This window comes from Loxodonta africana, chromosome 3, assembly GCF_030014295.1.
Source record: "Loxodonta africana isolate mLoxAfr1 chromosome 3, mLoxAfr1.hap2, whole genome shotgun sequence".
Classification (NCBI taxonomy): Eukaryota; Metazoa; Chordata; class Mammalia; order Proboscidea; family Elephantidae; genus Loxodonta; species Loxodonta africana.
The window spans coordinates 50,148,312-50,166,339 of NC_087344.1; the positions used below are offsets into that span (position 1 = coordinate 50,148,312).

Below are 18,028 nucleotides of genomic sequence, written 5' to 3' on the forward strand. Positions count from 1 at the left end.
TAGACAAGCCCATAAGATAAACAGTAACACCCGAGAGGAGTGTGCTCCTTAGAACAATCAATTATACAAGATCCAAAAGGTAATATCTGCCCAAGACGAAAAGGCAAGAAAAGGTAGAAAATCACCACAAAAGGATACAGGCAACCCAGGGCAAAAATGAGGAGAGTGCTTACACATTGTGAGGAATAAAACCAAGGTCATGAAATACTTTATGTACAAACCATCAAACGGGAAACTAATTTGCTCTGTAAACTTTCACCTAAAGCAAAATTTAAAAAGAAAAGAAGAAGAATACCATCTGATATAGGGCTGGAAAATAAGCCCCCTAGGTTGGAAGAAACTCAACATATACAGTGGCTGTGAAAACAGACTCAAGCGTGTCAATGATCGTGAAGATAGTGCAGGACCGGGCAACATTTAATTCTGTTGTACACGGGGTCACCATGAGTCCGAGCCAACTCGATGGCAACGAACAATAACAGTCCAAGTGATGCTGGTACACTCTGAAAACCACTGCTCTAGGAAGAATGGTGTCAGTAAGCAACAGACCTGAATCTCAGTGACGTGATGGAAGACTTGTCAGCTCAGGGCTGACATACTTAGGGAGGGCTTCCTATATACAGGGCACCACTCTGCAGGCTGGAAGAGAGCCAAAGAGGAGCAATCTAGCTACATGCAGCCTCGTTTCCCCAAATGATTTACCACGGATCTTCCAGGAAATACATCAGTTAGGGTTAGGAGAAAAGGAGAAACTAAAATTTAAAAAGTAGGTTAGTTGGGACATAAAATGGATCAGGAATGAGTTGAAAGCAAATATATATATATATATGTATGATGAAATCAATGAATGAATCGTAAGTTTTACTCTAGTCGTTACAGTGAGAAGGAAACCCCAGTTGATAATGCAGCTCACTGGATAAAAAATGGACCAATTGCTCATGGAAATTGAGCCATTCTTGGTACTAGACCCAGAGACAATCTTTCCCAAGTCATATAGAGGACTCAGTAATGCAAGAACAACATCCTCAACAATGCAGAGGAATAAGAGTGATATCAGAGAACAACAGAGATATCAGAAGGTGGGGTCTTGCAGCAACCATCAAGGTAGACTAGCAGCATCACACCAGATGAAGGGGGGGAGGAGGAGGAGGAGAAGGGGAGTAGGCGGGAGGGGGAGTGGGGAGAAGGCATAGGTGGGAGGGGGAGGAAGAGGAGGAGGACTCCACCCCAGGGACTTTCCATTCACCAGGAGAGACCGAAGAAATGCAAGCTCAAGGAACAACCCCCAATGTAGAGTTGCTTATTTTCATTCTATTTTTCTTGGATACACAGAAGAACAATCAAAACATTGATTTTACCTAGACAGGCAAAAATAGGATTTGTATAAGTGAAAGAGGAGAGAGATCAGGTGAAGAAAAATAATTTGAGACTGATGGGAACAACGAACTTTGGTCTCCTGTCCTTGGGTAAGCAGCTGAGAAGCTGGCAAGGAGCAAAAATGCCAGGCAACAAACTCTGTCCTTGGGCAGCTGCATAGCCCATCAAAGAAACAATATAAATTTGCTAGGGATTCTCCAGGAATCTTGGCACATCTCACTGTGAAATGTGTGTGACAGGTTGCTCTGTGGGATGCCTGCCAGTGTCGCTAATGAGCATCTCCTTAGGTCAGTTTGCACATGGGCCTCATTAGAATTTCTCCACGCTAATAGTGATGTTAAGACTGTAAAAAGAATCAGATGGAGTTCAAGGAAGATACAAAGAGGATGAAGGTACTCACAGGTGAGGCCTTCAGCAAGAGCAGGATGAAAACAATTCTCTTATTTTTTCATAAATCATCCGTTTCCTTTTTTTTTTTAATGTGCTCTAAAAGGAACATCAATGTATTGTAGAGAGTTTGAAAAATACAGAAGACCACTCAGAAGAAAATAACAACTACCTGCAATTCCACTAAGCAGAGTTACCACAATTGACATTTTGATGTCATTCCTTCCAGGACATCTTTATGTTGGTCATTATTATAACCCCATTCCAAACCAAACCCACTGCCGTCGAGTTGATTTCAACTCACAGCGACCGTATGGGACAGAGTAGAACTTCCCCATAGGGTTTCCAAAGCTGTAAATCTTTAGGGAAGCAGACTGCCACATCTTTCTCCCTCAGAGCAGCTGATGGGTTCAAGCCACCGACCTTTCCCTTAGCAGCCAATCACTTTAACCGCTGTTAAAAGTTAACCACTTTTAGCCAGGGCCCCTGATCATTATTATAGATGTCGATAAATACTGATTTGTTACCATGCTTTTTTAGTGGACACAGGGCTTTGGAAGCTGTGTTTTAAACTTAGTATATTATAAAAATGTGCCCGTGTCATAGTATTTATAAAAATGTCCCCATGCCATTGAATATTCTATCATGACCTGCCATTTAAGGAGCGCCTGGATTTGCCCTCTGTTGAATGGACCCCCGTTTATTGTTTACTTCCCCTATGATTGGGCACCAGTGCTGTTTCCAACTTTTCACTTGTATAGAGAATGCTTGGCTGAACAACCCTGGGCCTCCATCTCTGTGCACATGCTTGGTTACATCCTCAGGATAAATCCCTAGGTGTGGAATTGTTGAGTCACAAGGTACCCGTGTCATACGTTCAAGGCTCATGATTGTTGTTGTTTGGTTCCAGAGGTGGATTACCCAGTAAGCAAGGTAAGCACGGGCTTATTTGTGCATATTTACTGATCTGTAGTGAACTATTTCACATGGGTTGCACCACATCAGAGATGTGAAAGTGTTGACTACAGATTAGAAAACGTGCACAAGTATGCCCACGTTTCCCTTGCTTACTGGGTCATCTGTCCCCGTCAGGGACTGTAAATTTGAAAAGAGACTTCGATTCTGTAGGAAGGTGCTGTGGGGTTGAGAGAGAGACAGATGCCAGCCATACCCAGAAGCAGAATCTTTGATGTGGTGAAAAAATGTAAAAATCTTCACTACAGATGATCTGGTAAGCAAGGTAAGCACTGTGCTTACCTTGCTTATTGGATAATCCACCCCTGTCCCCAACTCATGGTGACCTCATGCAGAACAGAATGAAAATGCTGCCCACTCCCTGCCATCACCGCAATTGTTTGCAATCAAACCATTGTGATTCATAAGGTTTTCATTGGCTGATTCTCAAATGCAGCTCACCAGGCCTTTCTTCCTAGTCTGTACACTCCGCTGAAACCTGGTCAGCATCATAGTAACATGGAAGCCTCCACTAACAGGTGGGTGGTGGCTCTGCATGAAGTGCCTTGGCCAGGAATTGAACCCAGGTCTCCCACATGAAAGGTGAGAATTCTACCACTGAACCACCACTGTCCCCTTAGGGTCATGATACACATTCCTTAATGACCCTCCATAAAGGTGATACCAATTTACACTGCCAACATCAGAGTCTGAGAGTACCCAGTTCCCTCATGCCAATAACATTTTAAATTGGATTAAATAATGTTCAGAAAGCCCCTCACCCATGAAGCCTGCATGAAGCCCGAACACCACATTATTTGAGGAAGGACTCAAGGAGGAGAGCAGAATTTTACAACCAAAGACTGGAAGAATGAGTTCCAGGAGGAAGAGTAAGATATGCAAAGACAAGGCCTTTGGAGTCCAGTGGGCTGGAAGGGGAGATGATCTCAGTGCTAAAGCTATAGAGAAAGGTGGAGGAGTGTCCTGAAGGCAAATCCCATGATGAAGGGTTGAAGGAACTTGGCACATTCATCCTGGAAAATAGATTTAGTGAGAGACATGACAGCCCTCCTCAAATATTTAAAAGGCTGTCTCGTAAAAAAGAAATAAAACTTAACTCAGTGAGGTGACAGAACTGAGCTCAGAGCCCAGAAATCACAAGCAGACAGATTTCAGCTGAATGTAAAGAAGTGTTCCATAATCATTGGAACCTTCCAGAAAAAGCATGGACTTTGCACTTAAATTACTATCGTCAGCGTAATAACAGCATAGAGCTCACCTCCACTCTTAAAGGGAGGGGATGGGGTAAAGGTTTATCCCGGCATTTCTGCCAATTTGGTGTTTGTTGTCTGTTTAGGAAATAGCACTGAAAGTACAAAAAGAGGACGTTTTAAATAATAAGTTAAATGAGGCGCTGGCCATGGTAGAAGAGACTCAGAAGACAAAGGTGGCTGAAAGTCTGAAAGTAGAGAGTCTCACAATCAAAGTAAATGAGACATTAGCTGAACTGGAAACTACCAAGACAAAGATGGTAAGTGGTGCCTTCCTGGGACTGGAAAAGGTTTTCCTTGAAGCAAGATTATGATATCATGAGAATGCTTGGTTTAGACCAGGCACTGTTGATATTCTGACCAGATAAATCTTTGTTGTGAAGGGTGCTCCTGTGCCCTGCAGGAAGTTTAACAGCACCCCTGGCCTCAGTCACTAAATGCCGTTATCACTGTCAGCCGGCAGTTGTGAAGACCAAAAATGTCTCCAGACACTGCCAAATGTCCCCTGGGGAGCAAAATCACCCCCTACTTGAGAAGCACTGGTTGGCGGAAAAGACAAACAGAGGTGCCCTCTCTCCAGGGTATTCTAAGGAGTTGTAATGGAGGGTCCCCACAAGACCAGGGAGAAGGACTGAGGAGCCCCGAAATTTAGTCATCAGTGAGTATAGACAAGGTATAGGCGGGAAGCCCACAGTCCCCAAATGCACATCTCCAGACTTTAAGATAATACTTTAAAACTTCAGCTCGCAAAGAAGTTTCCTGAATAAACTGAATGCTTCGAAGGCCAGTGTAGCAGGGGCAGGGATCTGGGGACCATGGTTTCAGGGGACATCTAAGTCAATTGGCATAATAAAATTTATTAACAAAACATTCTGCATCCCACTTTGAAGAGTGGCGTCTGGGGTCTTAAATGCTAGCAATCAGCCATATAAGATGCATCAATTAGTCTCAACCCACCTGGATCAAAGAAGAATGAAGAACACCAAGGACACAGGGCGATTACGAGCCCAAGAGACAGAAAGGGCCACATGAACCAGCGACTACATCATCTTGAGACCAGAAGAACTAGATGGTGCCTCACTACAACCGATGACTGCCCTGACAGGGAACACAACAGAGAACCCCTGAGGGAGCAGGAGAGCAGTGGGATGCAGACCCCAAATTCTCACAAAAAGACCAGACTTAATGGTCTGACTGAGACTGGAAGGACCCCAGTGGTCATGGCCCCCAGACCTTCTGTTGCCCCAGGACAGGAACCATTCCCCAAGCCAACTCTTCAGACATGGATTAGACTGGACAATGGGTTGGAGAGGGATGCTGGTGAGGACTGAGCTTCTTGGATCAGGTGGACACTTGAGATTATGTTGGCATCTCCTGCCTGGAGGGGAGATGAGAGGGTAGAGGGTGTTCGAAGCTGGCAAAAAAGGACATGAAAAGAGAGAGTGGAGGAGAGAGCAGGCTGTCTCATTAGGGGGAGAGTAATTGGGAGTGTGTAGCAAGGTGTATATGGGTTTTTGTGTGAGAGACTGACTTGATCTGTAAACTTTCACTTAAAGCACAATAAAAATTATTTAAAAAAACAAACTTCAGCTTGCTATTCAACGCCCTCCACAACCAGGACTTGATATTGCATTCATCCGGTCATTCCTACATTGACCTGCAGGTTTGTGGGTGAGGAGGTAAGGGGGATTAAGATGCCAGAAGTGCACAAAGTAGCTGGGAGAAAGGGGCTGCGGTTGGAAAGACCGGCTTGGGGTGCGTGCGGCACATGCTGGCCATTGCTTTAGTCCAGAAACATCAGGTCTTGGACTCTTGGAGGGGCAGAGGAGTGTGGAGGAAGGAATCTCTGTAGAAGTAATTGCAAGAGAAATGGCAGGACTTAATAAGTGACTCACAGGACATGAGTACCGAGAAAGGGAGGCACCAAAGGAGGCTGGCAGCCTTCAAGCCAGGGCACTGGGGAGATGAGGGCATCTGGATGGAAATGTGGGTGGACATATGGAGGTCAGGGCAGGGGTTCGTTTTGGAGAAGATGAGTTCAGACCAAGATGAGAGTAGGGTATCAAAGTTCAAAAATCTCCAAACTTTTGGAGGCACAGCAGGTTTGAGAGAGAAAGCAAGACAAGAGGTCTAAGTTTGGGAGACAACCCTGTAGGCGTGATTGGTAAAACCCTGGCCATGCGTGAGCTCTTGGGCAAAGGATTTACCCATCAGGAGAAGATCAGAGACTGAGGCCCAACATATCAATGAGGAATTGGGACAGGAATGTGGCATCGAGGGAGCCAGAGAAGGTGCTGTCAGAGCAGCAGGAGGCCAGACAGGATGAGGCGCTGAGATGGAAACACCAAGGAGAGCCTCAGGAAGGAGAGGGTAGTCATGAGAAAGGTTCTGAGGAGATTTCACCATTTAGACTCATTGGTGATTTTTGTTTTTAAGAAGTACAAATTCATTTGTTTTTTCTTATTATGTTGTTCATTCATTAATTCAACAATTGTTCAGTAAGCATCTAGGCCAAGACACTGACGCACTAATCTAGATGTAGGTATAGTGGTAAATGAGGAAAGATCAGTTTCTGCTCTCATGGAGCTTATGTCCTAGTGGGAGTGAGAAATAAAGAAACTGGATAATTTCAGATGGTGATATGCACCTCAGGAGAAACAAAACAAGACGATGGATTAGTAGGTGCCTCAGGCTTCTCCTTTAGACGGGTGTAGGGAGAGCCTCTGAAGAGGTGACGTCAGACCTGAGACCTGAAGGATGAAAAGGAGTGAAGATCTGGGAGAAAGCATGCCAGACAGAGGGAACAGCTCATACAAAAGCCCTGAGGTTAGCACCTGGGTGGGAGAGACCAGAACTTGTTAATTGCCCCTGAGTTAGTTCCGACTCCTGGTGACCTTCTATATAGCAGAAGGAAATGTTGCCCAGTCGTGCGCCATCTTCGTGATCTTTGATATGTTTCAGTCGGTTGTTGAAGCTGTTTTGTCAATCCATCTCGTTGAAGGTTTCCCTCATTTTTGCTGACTCTCTACCAAACATGATGTCCTTTTCTAGCAATTGGTTGTTCCTGGTGATGTGTCCAAAGTAAGTGAGTCAAAGTCTCACCACCCTCGCTTCTAAGGAGCATTCTGGTTTTATTCCTTCTAAAGGAAAATCCTATGTGGGAGCAGAAGGGGGTGTATTATTGTTACTGTGACTGTCATCATAGCCGGCTCCCAATATCACATTAATCCAGCTCCCTGTTCTCCCAGATCATGATGGAGGAGCGAACATTGCTGCAACAGCAGACGATAAAGGCCCTCCAGGACGAGCGGGAGTCACAGAAACACGGATTTGAGAAGGAAATTGCGGAATATAAGGAGCAAATCAAACAGCACTCCCAGACGATTGTGAGTCTCGAGGAAAGACTCCAAAAAGTGACACAACACCATAAAAAAATAGAAGGCGAGATTGCAGCTCTGAAGGACAATGACCCAGGTAGGCCAGAGAGACTCGGAGGAGAGCTTAGTGTTAGGGATAAGTTCTCATTGCCCTGTGGGTCTCGATAGGCTGGCAGATAGGCTGGTGCCCTGCCTCATTTAAAAGGAGGCCTCCTTTCCTTCCTGTTACACAACAGTGTTAGAAGCCCCCCCTCTGGCTTAGGTTGAACAGAAGTAATAACTTGAGAAGTGCTTTGTGCCAACCCAGTGAGCCAGCGAGATGTGTAGGCTGCCAGGGCCTTTAGGAATGCGGAGAGCAGCATGGAGTGGGGTCATCTTTTCCACATGAAAACCTCCTGTGCTAGGGGCTTTCAAAGGCTCTTCTCTGCCATCAGCAATTTGTGACTTTAACTAATGCACCATCATAATCAGCCAGGATTTGTACCTTAAAAAATATACCCAAAGGAGCTGAAGAAAGAACTCAGGGTTACAAGCACTTATTAGCCCTGAATGACCAAGGTGGTGCATCTTACTGCAAAGATACTGAGCCCTTGGAAAAGAGTTCTCGAAGTAGAGACCCTCATGCCCTTGGCACTATTGACATTTTGGTCCAGATTATTCTTTGTTGTGGGGCTGTCCTGTGCATTGTAGGATGTTTAGCAGCATCCCTGGCTTCTACCACCTGTTAATTGTGGCAATCAAAAATGTCGCCAGGTATTGTCCAGTGTTCCAGGGGAGCAAACTCACCCCTGGTTGAGAACCACAATCCTGGTCTTGAGCTCAGTTGGTGAGCCGTCAGGACTTACCTCATTCATTCATTCATTCACTTCATACTTTTCAGTTGAGCAAATATGTTCCAAGCTCATGCTAGCCATTGAGGCTTCAATGATGGACAGCCAGGCATGGCTCCTTTAGTTAACTAAATTATTGCCCTGACGCATGACCTGTGTAATAACAGGATGAACAGGGCACCATGACAAAGGCACTTTGAGTTTCCTGACCTAGGTCCAAGTCAGAGGGAGGGTGTTTAAGGTGGGACCTGAAGGGCAGCTTTGTCACCCAGCATTTAGACCAGTACCTGCCATAAAGCAAGCATTCTGTGTTTGTTGAATGAATAAATGAATGAACGTGTGACTGAGTGGTGAGGATAGAAACTAGAAGACAGCAGGCTCACGAATGAGCAGGAGGTAGGGACAGGGGAGAACTGGACATAGAGTGTTCGTTCAAGACTCCTGTCTGGATGGAAAGGCGAAAGAAGGGCAGGCATGTAACTCAGTGGTTAAGGCGAGGGCAGAGGAAGCTGCATCCGAACCCTGGTGTCACCCCTTACCAGTTTAGCTGAGTGGTCCCCAGGAGGTTCCATTATTACTCCTGCACCCATTTCCCTGTCTGTAAACAGAGTTAATACTCCCTGCCTCATAGAGCAGCTGAAAAGTTTGCGTTGCCTCCTGCCTGGGGAGAGCCTCCCGCCTATGGCACAGAACGCAGGATGGGTCTCATGGTGGAGAGGGCTGCAGGGCATAGGGAGGGTTTATAAGTTGGGAGAAACACAGGTGTGTATATAAGCACAGGGAAGCGCAGCATCAGTTGTATGAGGACCATATTAACACTTGCAGGTTCCTCTGGCACATTTCAAAAGGAGGAAATACAGCCAGACCCTCCTGCAGCACCTCCATCGGAGAGCAATGTCAAAGAAGATGTGTGCGATCACTTGATGTGAGTACCCCGGAGAGCGTGTGAGCACTAGAATATCCTCACCGCTTTGCCAAATGAGCAAGAGCATACAAACCCAAATCCCTGCTTCTGGCCATATTGTCAGAACGTGAAAAAGGGAAGTTGAGTTTGGGGACTTCTCACGGTTGCTTGAAGTTCTCGATTCCTTTAGCAAGTCAGAAAGGATCTGGGTAGATCTAGGTTCTGGAAGAATCCGGGCAGATCTACATTCAAATCCCAATTCCAGTACTTTCTAGTTGTGTGACCTTGGGCAAGTCACAGTCACCTCTCTGGGACTTAGCTTCCTCATCTGTAAAATGGGAATGTCCAGATGTAAGGGCGCACAGAAGTCGCTGGGTAAATGCTAGCTGTTACCATTAGCAGCTATTATTCCTAAGTACCTGCTAAAGGCAAGCCTATTCCTAGGCATTATAAGCAGATGGTAGAGTGTTCAAACAACGGAGGCCACTTGGTGGCATGGGGTTCCAGAGAGGGGACTCCAACGTCAGGTAAGAGGTTGAACTAAATGACCTTTAAGGTCCCTCCTGATCCTGAGAGTTGATGAGCCTATAACTTGAGCCTCAAGGAACTGACAATTTGCAGAAAAAAACCTATGGCTGGGAAATATCCCGCAAACCATTGCAAAGCAGCACGTGAACAAGAAGGCACTAATGTAGTGCAGAGGAAGTATTCAGAAAGCTTCTTGAAGAAGACAAACCCCCAGCCCGATCCTTGCATTAAACTCCACTTACTACAGGTGTTTTAATCCAAAAGGCAAAGATACCAGCCTCCATTCCATTCCATATTTTGAAAACTTGCCAACTGACTTGTTCTCCTGGTAGAAGACCTCTCTCTAAAGGTGTAGCATCTCTGACTTGGAGAAGAATCAGCACCCACCTGAACCTTCTCTGGTCTTCTTTCTTGTATACACACTTGAGTTCTAAAGTTTCATCCTCAAGATGGAAGAGGTATAGCCAAGATTAGAGAGAGAGAGAGAGAGATGGACAGATAGATGCACACAGATATACACACACATACATTTATTTTATTTCCATTCCAGTGATCACCAGTACTTCCTTTCGAGATGCAATTCGCCAGTATTTTGCTTTATTTCATAATAAACACACACTTTGCCCTCAAAAGTCTGTACAGGAAGAGCCGAGCCTGGATTTCAGAAGCCTGTGAGCTCCAATGGAGTGACGTTAATATATGCCCAAAGCCTGAGGCTCTTTACCTACTTCTGTACAAGCAATATCGCAGCTCTTTCCTCTCCCTCAACACAAACACACTCATGAAGTATCTTCCCCAGGGCTGCGATTTCTCATGCTTGCTCAGAACCACGTTTCCACATTCTTCCAGTTTAACCCCCATCCAGGCACCTCCCTCTGCCTTTACTTTGGGGCCCCCTTCCCATGGACCACTGCTCCACTGGGCATAGCCATCCTTCCTGTCACCTAACCCGAGCTTTGTGGATCAAATGCGTCCTGCTCTCTGGGGCATAGTGGGTGGTGGGGAAAGCTGTCCCCATCTCACTATCCCTGTGTTCCACTTGGTTACCTGGGCCCCAAAGCCCACACCTCCACCAAGGTTTCATGAACCCTGTTCTTTTGCCTTCTGGCCCCACCTCTCTCCATTAGGAATCTAACAAACTGGTGAGAGAATGAAGTCCCTGGGTGGTGTAAACAGCTAACACACTCAGCTGCTAACTGAAAGGTTGGAGGTTCAAGTCCATGCAGTGGCACCTCGGAATAAAGGCCTGGTGATCTACTTCAGAAAAGTCAGCCATTGAAAACCCTGTGGAGCACGATTCTACCCTGACACACATGTGGCCACCATGAGTCGGAAACACCTGGGTGACTGGTTTTGGCTGGTGAGAGAATGGAAGGCATGTTGTTGTCCTCTCTCTTCTTCCCCATCCTCAAAGTATCCCTGAACAACAAAACACAGTCTTCCTTCCTCTTTCAGCCAAAGATCAAAAGCCCACAAGCATATCAGTCCATGTCTGCAGATGCCCGAGCAGTAAGGAGCATCACCCTCATACAAGTCATATTTCAACCTCGAACCAAACCTAGCCAGAATCTTTTGTTCCATCTTGATGTCTTTTTTAAATGACCAGTTGCTGTTGAGTCGATTCCAGCTTAAGACGACTCCACGTGTGTTAGAGTAGAAATTTGCTCCATAGGCTTTTCACTGGCTGATTTTTTGGAAGTAGATCACCAGGCCTTTTGTCCTAGGCACTTCTGGGTGGACTTGAACCTCCAACCGTTCAATTAGCAGCTGTATGCATTAAGTATTTGCAACACTGAAGGTACACCAAAATGAATTTTTGCTTTAAGAATTTTTAAAAACTGTCCTTATCCCCCTTTCTGTGACTGGTTCACATGGGCCGTCGCTGAGGTTCCCTTGCGTTTGTACTTGGCCGCTTCCAGACACTCAGAAAAACCACGCAGATGAAGTTAAGCTGACTTTGCCTATTTTTGTGCATTTCAGAGAAGATTTATTGACTGCTCAGAAGGAAATCCTCTCCCAGCAGGAGGTCATCGTGAGGTTGAGGAAAGACCTTACCGAAGCTCATGGCCGAATGTCAGATTTGAGAGGTTTGTGCCATTTTTGTGTCTCTCGACACCCTGACCTATTTCTACAAGAGAGGAGAGAAACAAGGCTTCGGAGTTGAAAGCCCTGGCACTCAACACCCGGTGGACCTGCTTTCCAGTACAGCTAGTGCACTCGTCTTTCAGGGTCAGCAACTCACCAAGGCAACGGAAGTTGTCCAGAGGACTGGAGGCGAAGCTTTGTTTTGCAGGGAGAATCTCCTTTACCCCCAAGAGTTTGCCTCTGGAAGCAGAGGCTTGGAGAGCAACCCCAGGCCAACTGGGGCAGGGCAGCCTGCACAAGCCTAGCACTCACTAGCTCTGGGACCAAGGGCAAGGTGGCCCTCCCATGCCTCCCCTTCTAGAGTTGGGGTGAAATAACTATGAGCTCTTCTCTCTTCTGGATGGACACAAACAACTCTGGCTTAAGAGTAAATTCCTACTTCGCTCTTCTTTTATTTCTGCCTCCTTTCTTCTTGCTTATTGCCATCTTCTCTTTCCCATCCCTAGCCTCCATCAAGCCAAAAGGCATAGGCAGGCATCAAGAGATATAACTAGGTTTAGGAAAGTGGAGGGACGGAGAGGAAGGGTCTTTTATCTTGTCCCCATCTCAAATCCTGTGCATCCCAAAACCTTCGTATTTTCTCTGTCTGGCTATTCCTATTAATACCTTTAAGTTATTTATGGATGAATTTTTCAAAGAGTGATTTTTCCATACTAAGGTATGCAAATATATAGTACAGAGGCTACAATTTCCAGTTCTAGAGTCAGGAGACATTGGACCCAATGCTGGATCTGCTATTTGTTAGTTGCATGACCTTAGGCAAGTGACCTTACCTCCCTGAGCCTCAGTTTTTACATCTGTAAAATGGGGGTGTAGAGGTGGTATGATGACTCAAGGTAAGGCAGGTGTCTTTCTTTGGGTTCCCCTAGAACCTGACCCTGACAGCAAAATTCCAGTGCAGGCAGTTTATATAAGAGATAAGTCCAGGAAACAGCAGTATGGGAGAGAGGAAGTGAAATAGGAAAGGGAAGAGAGCAAGTAAAGGGTGTGTTATCAGTTAGGTAACCACAGTGGGCAACTGGAGCTGAATTCTGCTAGGAAATGTTGGGGAACAGTGTAGAGCATATACCTCCCAGGTGCCCCACCTGAGGGATAAGGGAGCTGGGGATGTATACACCAATTTCTATCAGCCGTTGGTTGGAGTTGTTTCACCTGGCAGACACACAAGCAGAGCAGGCTCCAGAGGCCTTAGGATGCTGGAAAATACCAAAGGGACACGGGCTGGGCCTGACCAAGCATGTAAGGCAGGAGTGCACAGTGCCCCACAGAGAAAGCACTCATGAAAAGGCAATGGTCATGAGTTGTGGTGCTGTTATTAGCAAAGGCACGAGCAGACCTCCTGGCTGATATTAAAGCCCCTCAGAATTCCTGGAGGGTGGATCTACGTCGTGGTTCTTATAGGCCTGGCAGAAGCTCTGTGGCCCTAGCAGAGACCCAAGTCAGGAGACCCTCTCACGGGCTTTCATGTTGCTCCCAGGGGAGCTCAGCGAGAAGCAGAAGGTGGAACTGGAGCGGAACATGCAGCTGGTCCAGCAACAGAGCAGCGAGCTGAGTATGCTTAAGGAGAAGATGGCGCAGTTGACCAGCCTGGTGGAAAAGAAGGACAGGGAGCTGGAGACCCTCAGAGAGGCGCTAAGGTGTGTGGGAAGGTGCACATGGCATAGGGAGTCCTGGCAAACCCAAGTGCCTGGGGAGCCTCACACGGAGAGGGCTCAGTCAATGCTAGTTGGGCAGGTGAGTGAATGAATATGTTGTTCCATTGCTTCACAGTCTCATCAGTTAAAGCAGGGCTTTGCTTAGTTCTATGTTTCTCAAACACTCCTGTCTAATATTCTAGATGACAGATCTCAGCTTAAATGCCACTTCCTCCAGGAAGCCCTCCTTTACCCCTCCTCACCAAACGTGGCCAAGGGCTCCTGCTCTTCCTGTGGTCCCTCAGTCCTGCACTCTGCCTAACCTAACACTCACCACATGGCATTGTTACTGTTGCCTTTTCAATTGTCTGCCCCCCACGCCCCTACGGACAGGGTCTCATTGACCTGGCCAATTATTAACTCCCTGGCACTTACTAGGGCCTGGCCTGGCACATAAAGGGAACTTAATAAATACTCATTGAAAATCAACTATTTATGTATTGAAATGAACAAACTAGGAGTGTCAGAGGTCAGCTTAAAATAAGTATAAAATGCCATGCTTGTCCCATGTCCCTTGTCTAAGAAATACATATGATTTTGCATTTTGTCCAGAGCTTATCCATATTGTAACACAAGAGTAACATTTGAGTAAACTTGATGTTTCCTGTATATCCTGTAGCTCTGTGGGCCTGGTGGACATGGCCAGGGCAGATTCGTAGAGAGGTTAAAAGAACAGGCCGCAGATACAGAGTGCCTGGGTTCAAAGCCAGCCTCCTCCGTTTCCAAGCTCCGTGAGTTTGAGCATACTGCAGTGTGCCTCTTTCCTTGTGTGTAAAATGGGGCAAGGAGAGTCCCCACCTCATGGGATTATTACGAGACATAGACGAGTTAACACATATAAAGTGTTAGAAATAGCAGATACACAGCAAGTACCTCAGTAAATCTCTGACAGGTGTCCTACATACCCAGGGTAGGTGGCAAGGGTTGGTGCCTACAGCTCTGGCTGCTATTCTCTGTTGTTGTTGTTGTTAGGTGCCATTGAGTTTATTTTCAACTCATAGTGACCCCATGTGCCAGAGCAGAGTTGCCCCATAGAGTTTTCTAGGCTGTCATCTTATAGGAACAGATTGCCAGATCTTTTTCTAAGGAGCCACTGGGTGTGTTTGAACTGTCAAACTTTCAGTTAGCAGCCAAGCACTTGCTTAACTGTTGCACCACTGGCACTCCTTACTATCCCCTAAGTCCCCTAAAACCAGATTCCCTAGAAATCTGGTGCAGGAGACTTGAAGACTCTAAGAATCAGTTACTTGTAAAACGGAGCTCCCTTTCCTGTTTTGCCAGTGGACACAAAGGTAATTTGTGGTTCTGGAACCTTGTTCTGTTGGCATCCTGCTGCCCAGTGACTCCTCCTCTCTGCCCTAGGGCTTCCCAAGAGAAGCACAAACTCCAGCTGAGTCCGGAGAAGGACGAGAAGCCCAGGAATACGGCCCAGATGTGTGACATCTCGGTGCAGATGGAACCAATCCACACGGGTATTTTCTTGGGTGGCCTAGAGGTACGTGACCACCCAGTTCTGAGCACCTGGAAGGACATGTGAAGAAAGAGGCCCATGTTAGCTCTCTTTCCTTGTTTAGAAACATTTTTATTTTCAATTCCAAAAGTATTGTTTGATTGGATGAAATGTAAAAAGCAAAAGCCTGACCTCTCTGCTTGCAGTCACCAGAGGTTGGAGCTGTCAACAGTTTGACATGTGTCCCATGAGACCTTTCCCATATGCACATACAACCCTGAATGTGCAGTGGTTGAAGGATCAGGCTTGGATCCAGCCTGCCTGGGTTCAAATCCCAACTCTTCCACTTAGAAATTCTGCAACCTCAGGGAAGTTACTCTTCGTCAGTTTCCTTGTCTGGAAAGTGGGTGTAATGACAGTCCCCACTGCATGGGGTTATTGAAAAATAAATTTTATTTATATACACAAACCAGAAGAACCCATACATACATATATTTATTTAATAGATAAAGTTTTACAAAATTAATGGTATCAAGCCACGTATATTCTGCAACTTTTTTTTCACTTAACACCATTTAATGGGCATCTTGTTAAGTCAGTATAGAAAGACCTACCTCATTATTTTAAATGGCTCTATAGAATCCCGTCATGTCCCATTATCCAATCAGTTCCCTACTGATGGACCTAAATGTTGTTTTTCCTTCTGCACAATGCTGCAGTTAATGTCCTTGCACATATATAGAACAAATTTCTAGATGTGAAATTACTGGATCCAGCCAAAAAACCCAAACCCATTGCCACTGAGTCGATTCTGACTCACAGTGACTGACCGTATAGGATAGAAGAGAACTGCCCCATAGGATTTCCAAGGAGCAACTGGTGGGTTTGAACTACCAACCTTTTGGTTACCAGCAAACTCTTAGCCACTACACCACCAGGGCTCCAAAGGACATCCTAAATTGTGCTTGACACAGCCAACCCGCCTTCCCAAAAGGCCATGGCTGCTTCATGGTGATTTCTCTCTGTGCACCTGCCTAGAAACTTTTGCATGACTGGAAGTTCCAGTTAGGCATCAAACAGGAAATGTGTCTTTGAGTAAGAAGAGCCTTCATAATGGAGTTCTCAAAGCTGATACCCTTTTCTTGTGGCTGAGGCTGTGGTACTCTTGATCATTAGTATTAGGCTAATTGTGGGTTGTGGTGGTTCCTCAAAGCCCTGGGTTTCCTCGAGTCCAGGGATATTCTTTTCCCCTTGGTAAGTAAATCGAAAAGCTTTATGAAACCAGAGAGCAGGGCATTTCAGTAATAGGCTTTGGATTTTCAGTTGGAAACAGGGCCAAATGTGTCAACTTGCCTTCCTGCTTTCTCCAAATGTCTTTCCCCTGCCAAACAGCAGAGAGCCAGGGCCTCAAACAGCTTGAAACAAAGGGCTTCAAGATTCAGCCGGCCGTCTTTGGCACTAGTCACTGTCCAGAGCACTGTAATAGAAGTGTCTCATTGTTGTCAGGGCAACCGGGAGAGAGCAGCAGGGGGTCTTTACCACCAGAAGGTACATGGGGCAGGGACCTGGGTCACTCTTGTTAGACTCTGGAGCTCTTAGCACAGGACCTGGCCTGTATTCATTCAGTCATTCAACAACTATTTAGTGTCTGTTGTATGCTAGGCCCTGGAGTCCCAGAGTGGCGCAAATGGCTAAGCACTCGACTGCTAACCAAAAGGTTGGCAGTTCAAAACCCCCCAGAGGCACCTCGGAAGAAAGGCCTCACAATCTGCTTCCGAAAGATCACCGCCTTGAAAACCTTACGGAGCACAGTTCTACTTTGAATCACGTGGGGTTGCCATGAGTCGGAATCAACTCCACAGCCACTGGTTTGGTTTTTTGTGCTGGGTACAGGGGGAGTCTCACAGGGTCCCTGTTCACACCAATCTCGTTCACACTCAGCACCTGTTGACTGAAATGACTGTTGAACTGGGAGGCTGTGATTTTTAGCTTCTATGATGAAAAAAAAAAAAAAAATTTTTTTTTTTTTTTAATGATGATGAGGCGGGATTAGATGAGGAGGATGGGGGAGGGAGGCTGCAAGATAAAAGGGAAAAAAAAAGGATTTGTTCCTTCTCAGAATGCTTTCCACTCAGGCCACTTCCTGCTTTCTAAGCCAGCATGGGTCAGAGGGCTTAAGAGTTGTATGAGAAAGAATCTCTCTTCTCTAAATAAATAAATTCCCAGAGCGGTCATGAATAAGGGTCACATTGAGCTTGGGCGCACTCTCCAGCAAAGTTAAAGGCTGTCACCGAGTCTCCCTGCTGGGGCCGTCCCACCGCTCCCCAAAACTTGGTAGCTCCTGCCCACTTCTTCACACTTCGGCAAACACACACACAGTCTAACACACACACACATACACACAGCATTTCAGATGATTTATTCCCAGGGCAAAACATGCGCTTTCAAAGAGAGGAGCAAGGCCAGCATAGAACTTGGAAGCAGACCGTGCAGCCTGAAAATAGGCTGGAGCCAGGGTGCGAGGACAAGCGAGGTCCTACTAAGTGCAGCCGGGAGCGGAGCACCTCTTTCTCTTGGCTGCTTAGTAAATATTTGTGAAAGGAATGAATGAATGAATGTTTACCCTAGAGAAGCATTTTTTAATTTGGAGTCCTTGAATGAGCTTCTGGGGGTCCTTGAACCTCCAGGAATTGTATGCAATTGTGTATGTGTGTGTACGGATTTTTCTGGAGGAAGAACCCTCCATTCTTCTGAATCTCAGTAGGGTTAAAAAAAAAAAGTGCATGACCCTTAAAAGATGAAAAGCCCCTTTCATTGTCTGTGTCCTTCATAAACCCAAATCTAGTCCCACGGTGTCCACTAGCCACATGTTATACACATTCTGTTGTATATAGGATCACTGAGTTGGAACCAACTTGATGGCACCTAACAACAAACAACAGCCACATGTGACTAAATTTAAATAAATTCAAATTAAATAAAAGTAAAAATTCAGTTCCTTATTTGCTCTAGCCACATTTCAAATGCTCAGTAGGCACATGGGGCTGGTGGCTGCCATTTTGGATGACACAGATATGGAGCATTTCCATCATGGCAGAAAGTTCTGTTGGA

The 18,028-nt window shown here is 46.0% G+C and overlaps 1 protein-coding gene across 1 annotated transcript in view; it reads left to right on the top strand.

Moving 5' to 3' along the window:
- FHAD1 (forkhead associated phosphopeptide binding domain 1) overlaps positions 1-18,028 on the top strand; it is a 42,192-nt gene that overhangs the window by 14,265 nt on the left and 9,899 nt on the right. The window contains exons 5-10 of the mRNA XM_064281324.1: positions 4,076-4,249; positions 7,238-7,463; positions 9,022-9,121; positions 11,609-11,715; positions 13,251-13,410; positions 14,830-14,962. Coding sequence (XP_064137394.1) covers positions 4,076-4,249; positions 7,238-7,463; positions 9,022-9,121; positions 11,609-11,715; positions 13,251-13,410; positions 14,830-14,962 — 900 coding nt within the window. The remainder of the gene's footprint in view (positions 1-4,075; positions 4,250-7,237; positions 7,464-9,021; positions 9,122-11,608; positions 11,716-13,250; positions 13,411-14,829; positions 14,963-18,028) is intronic.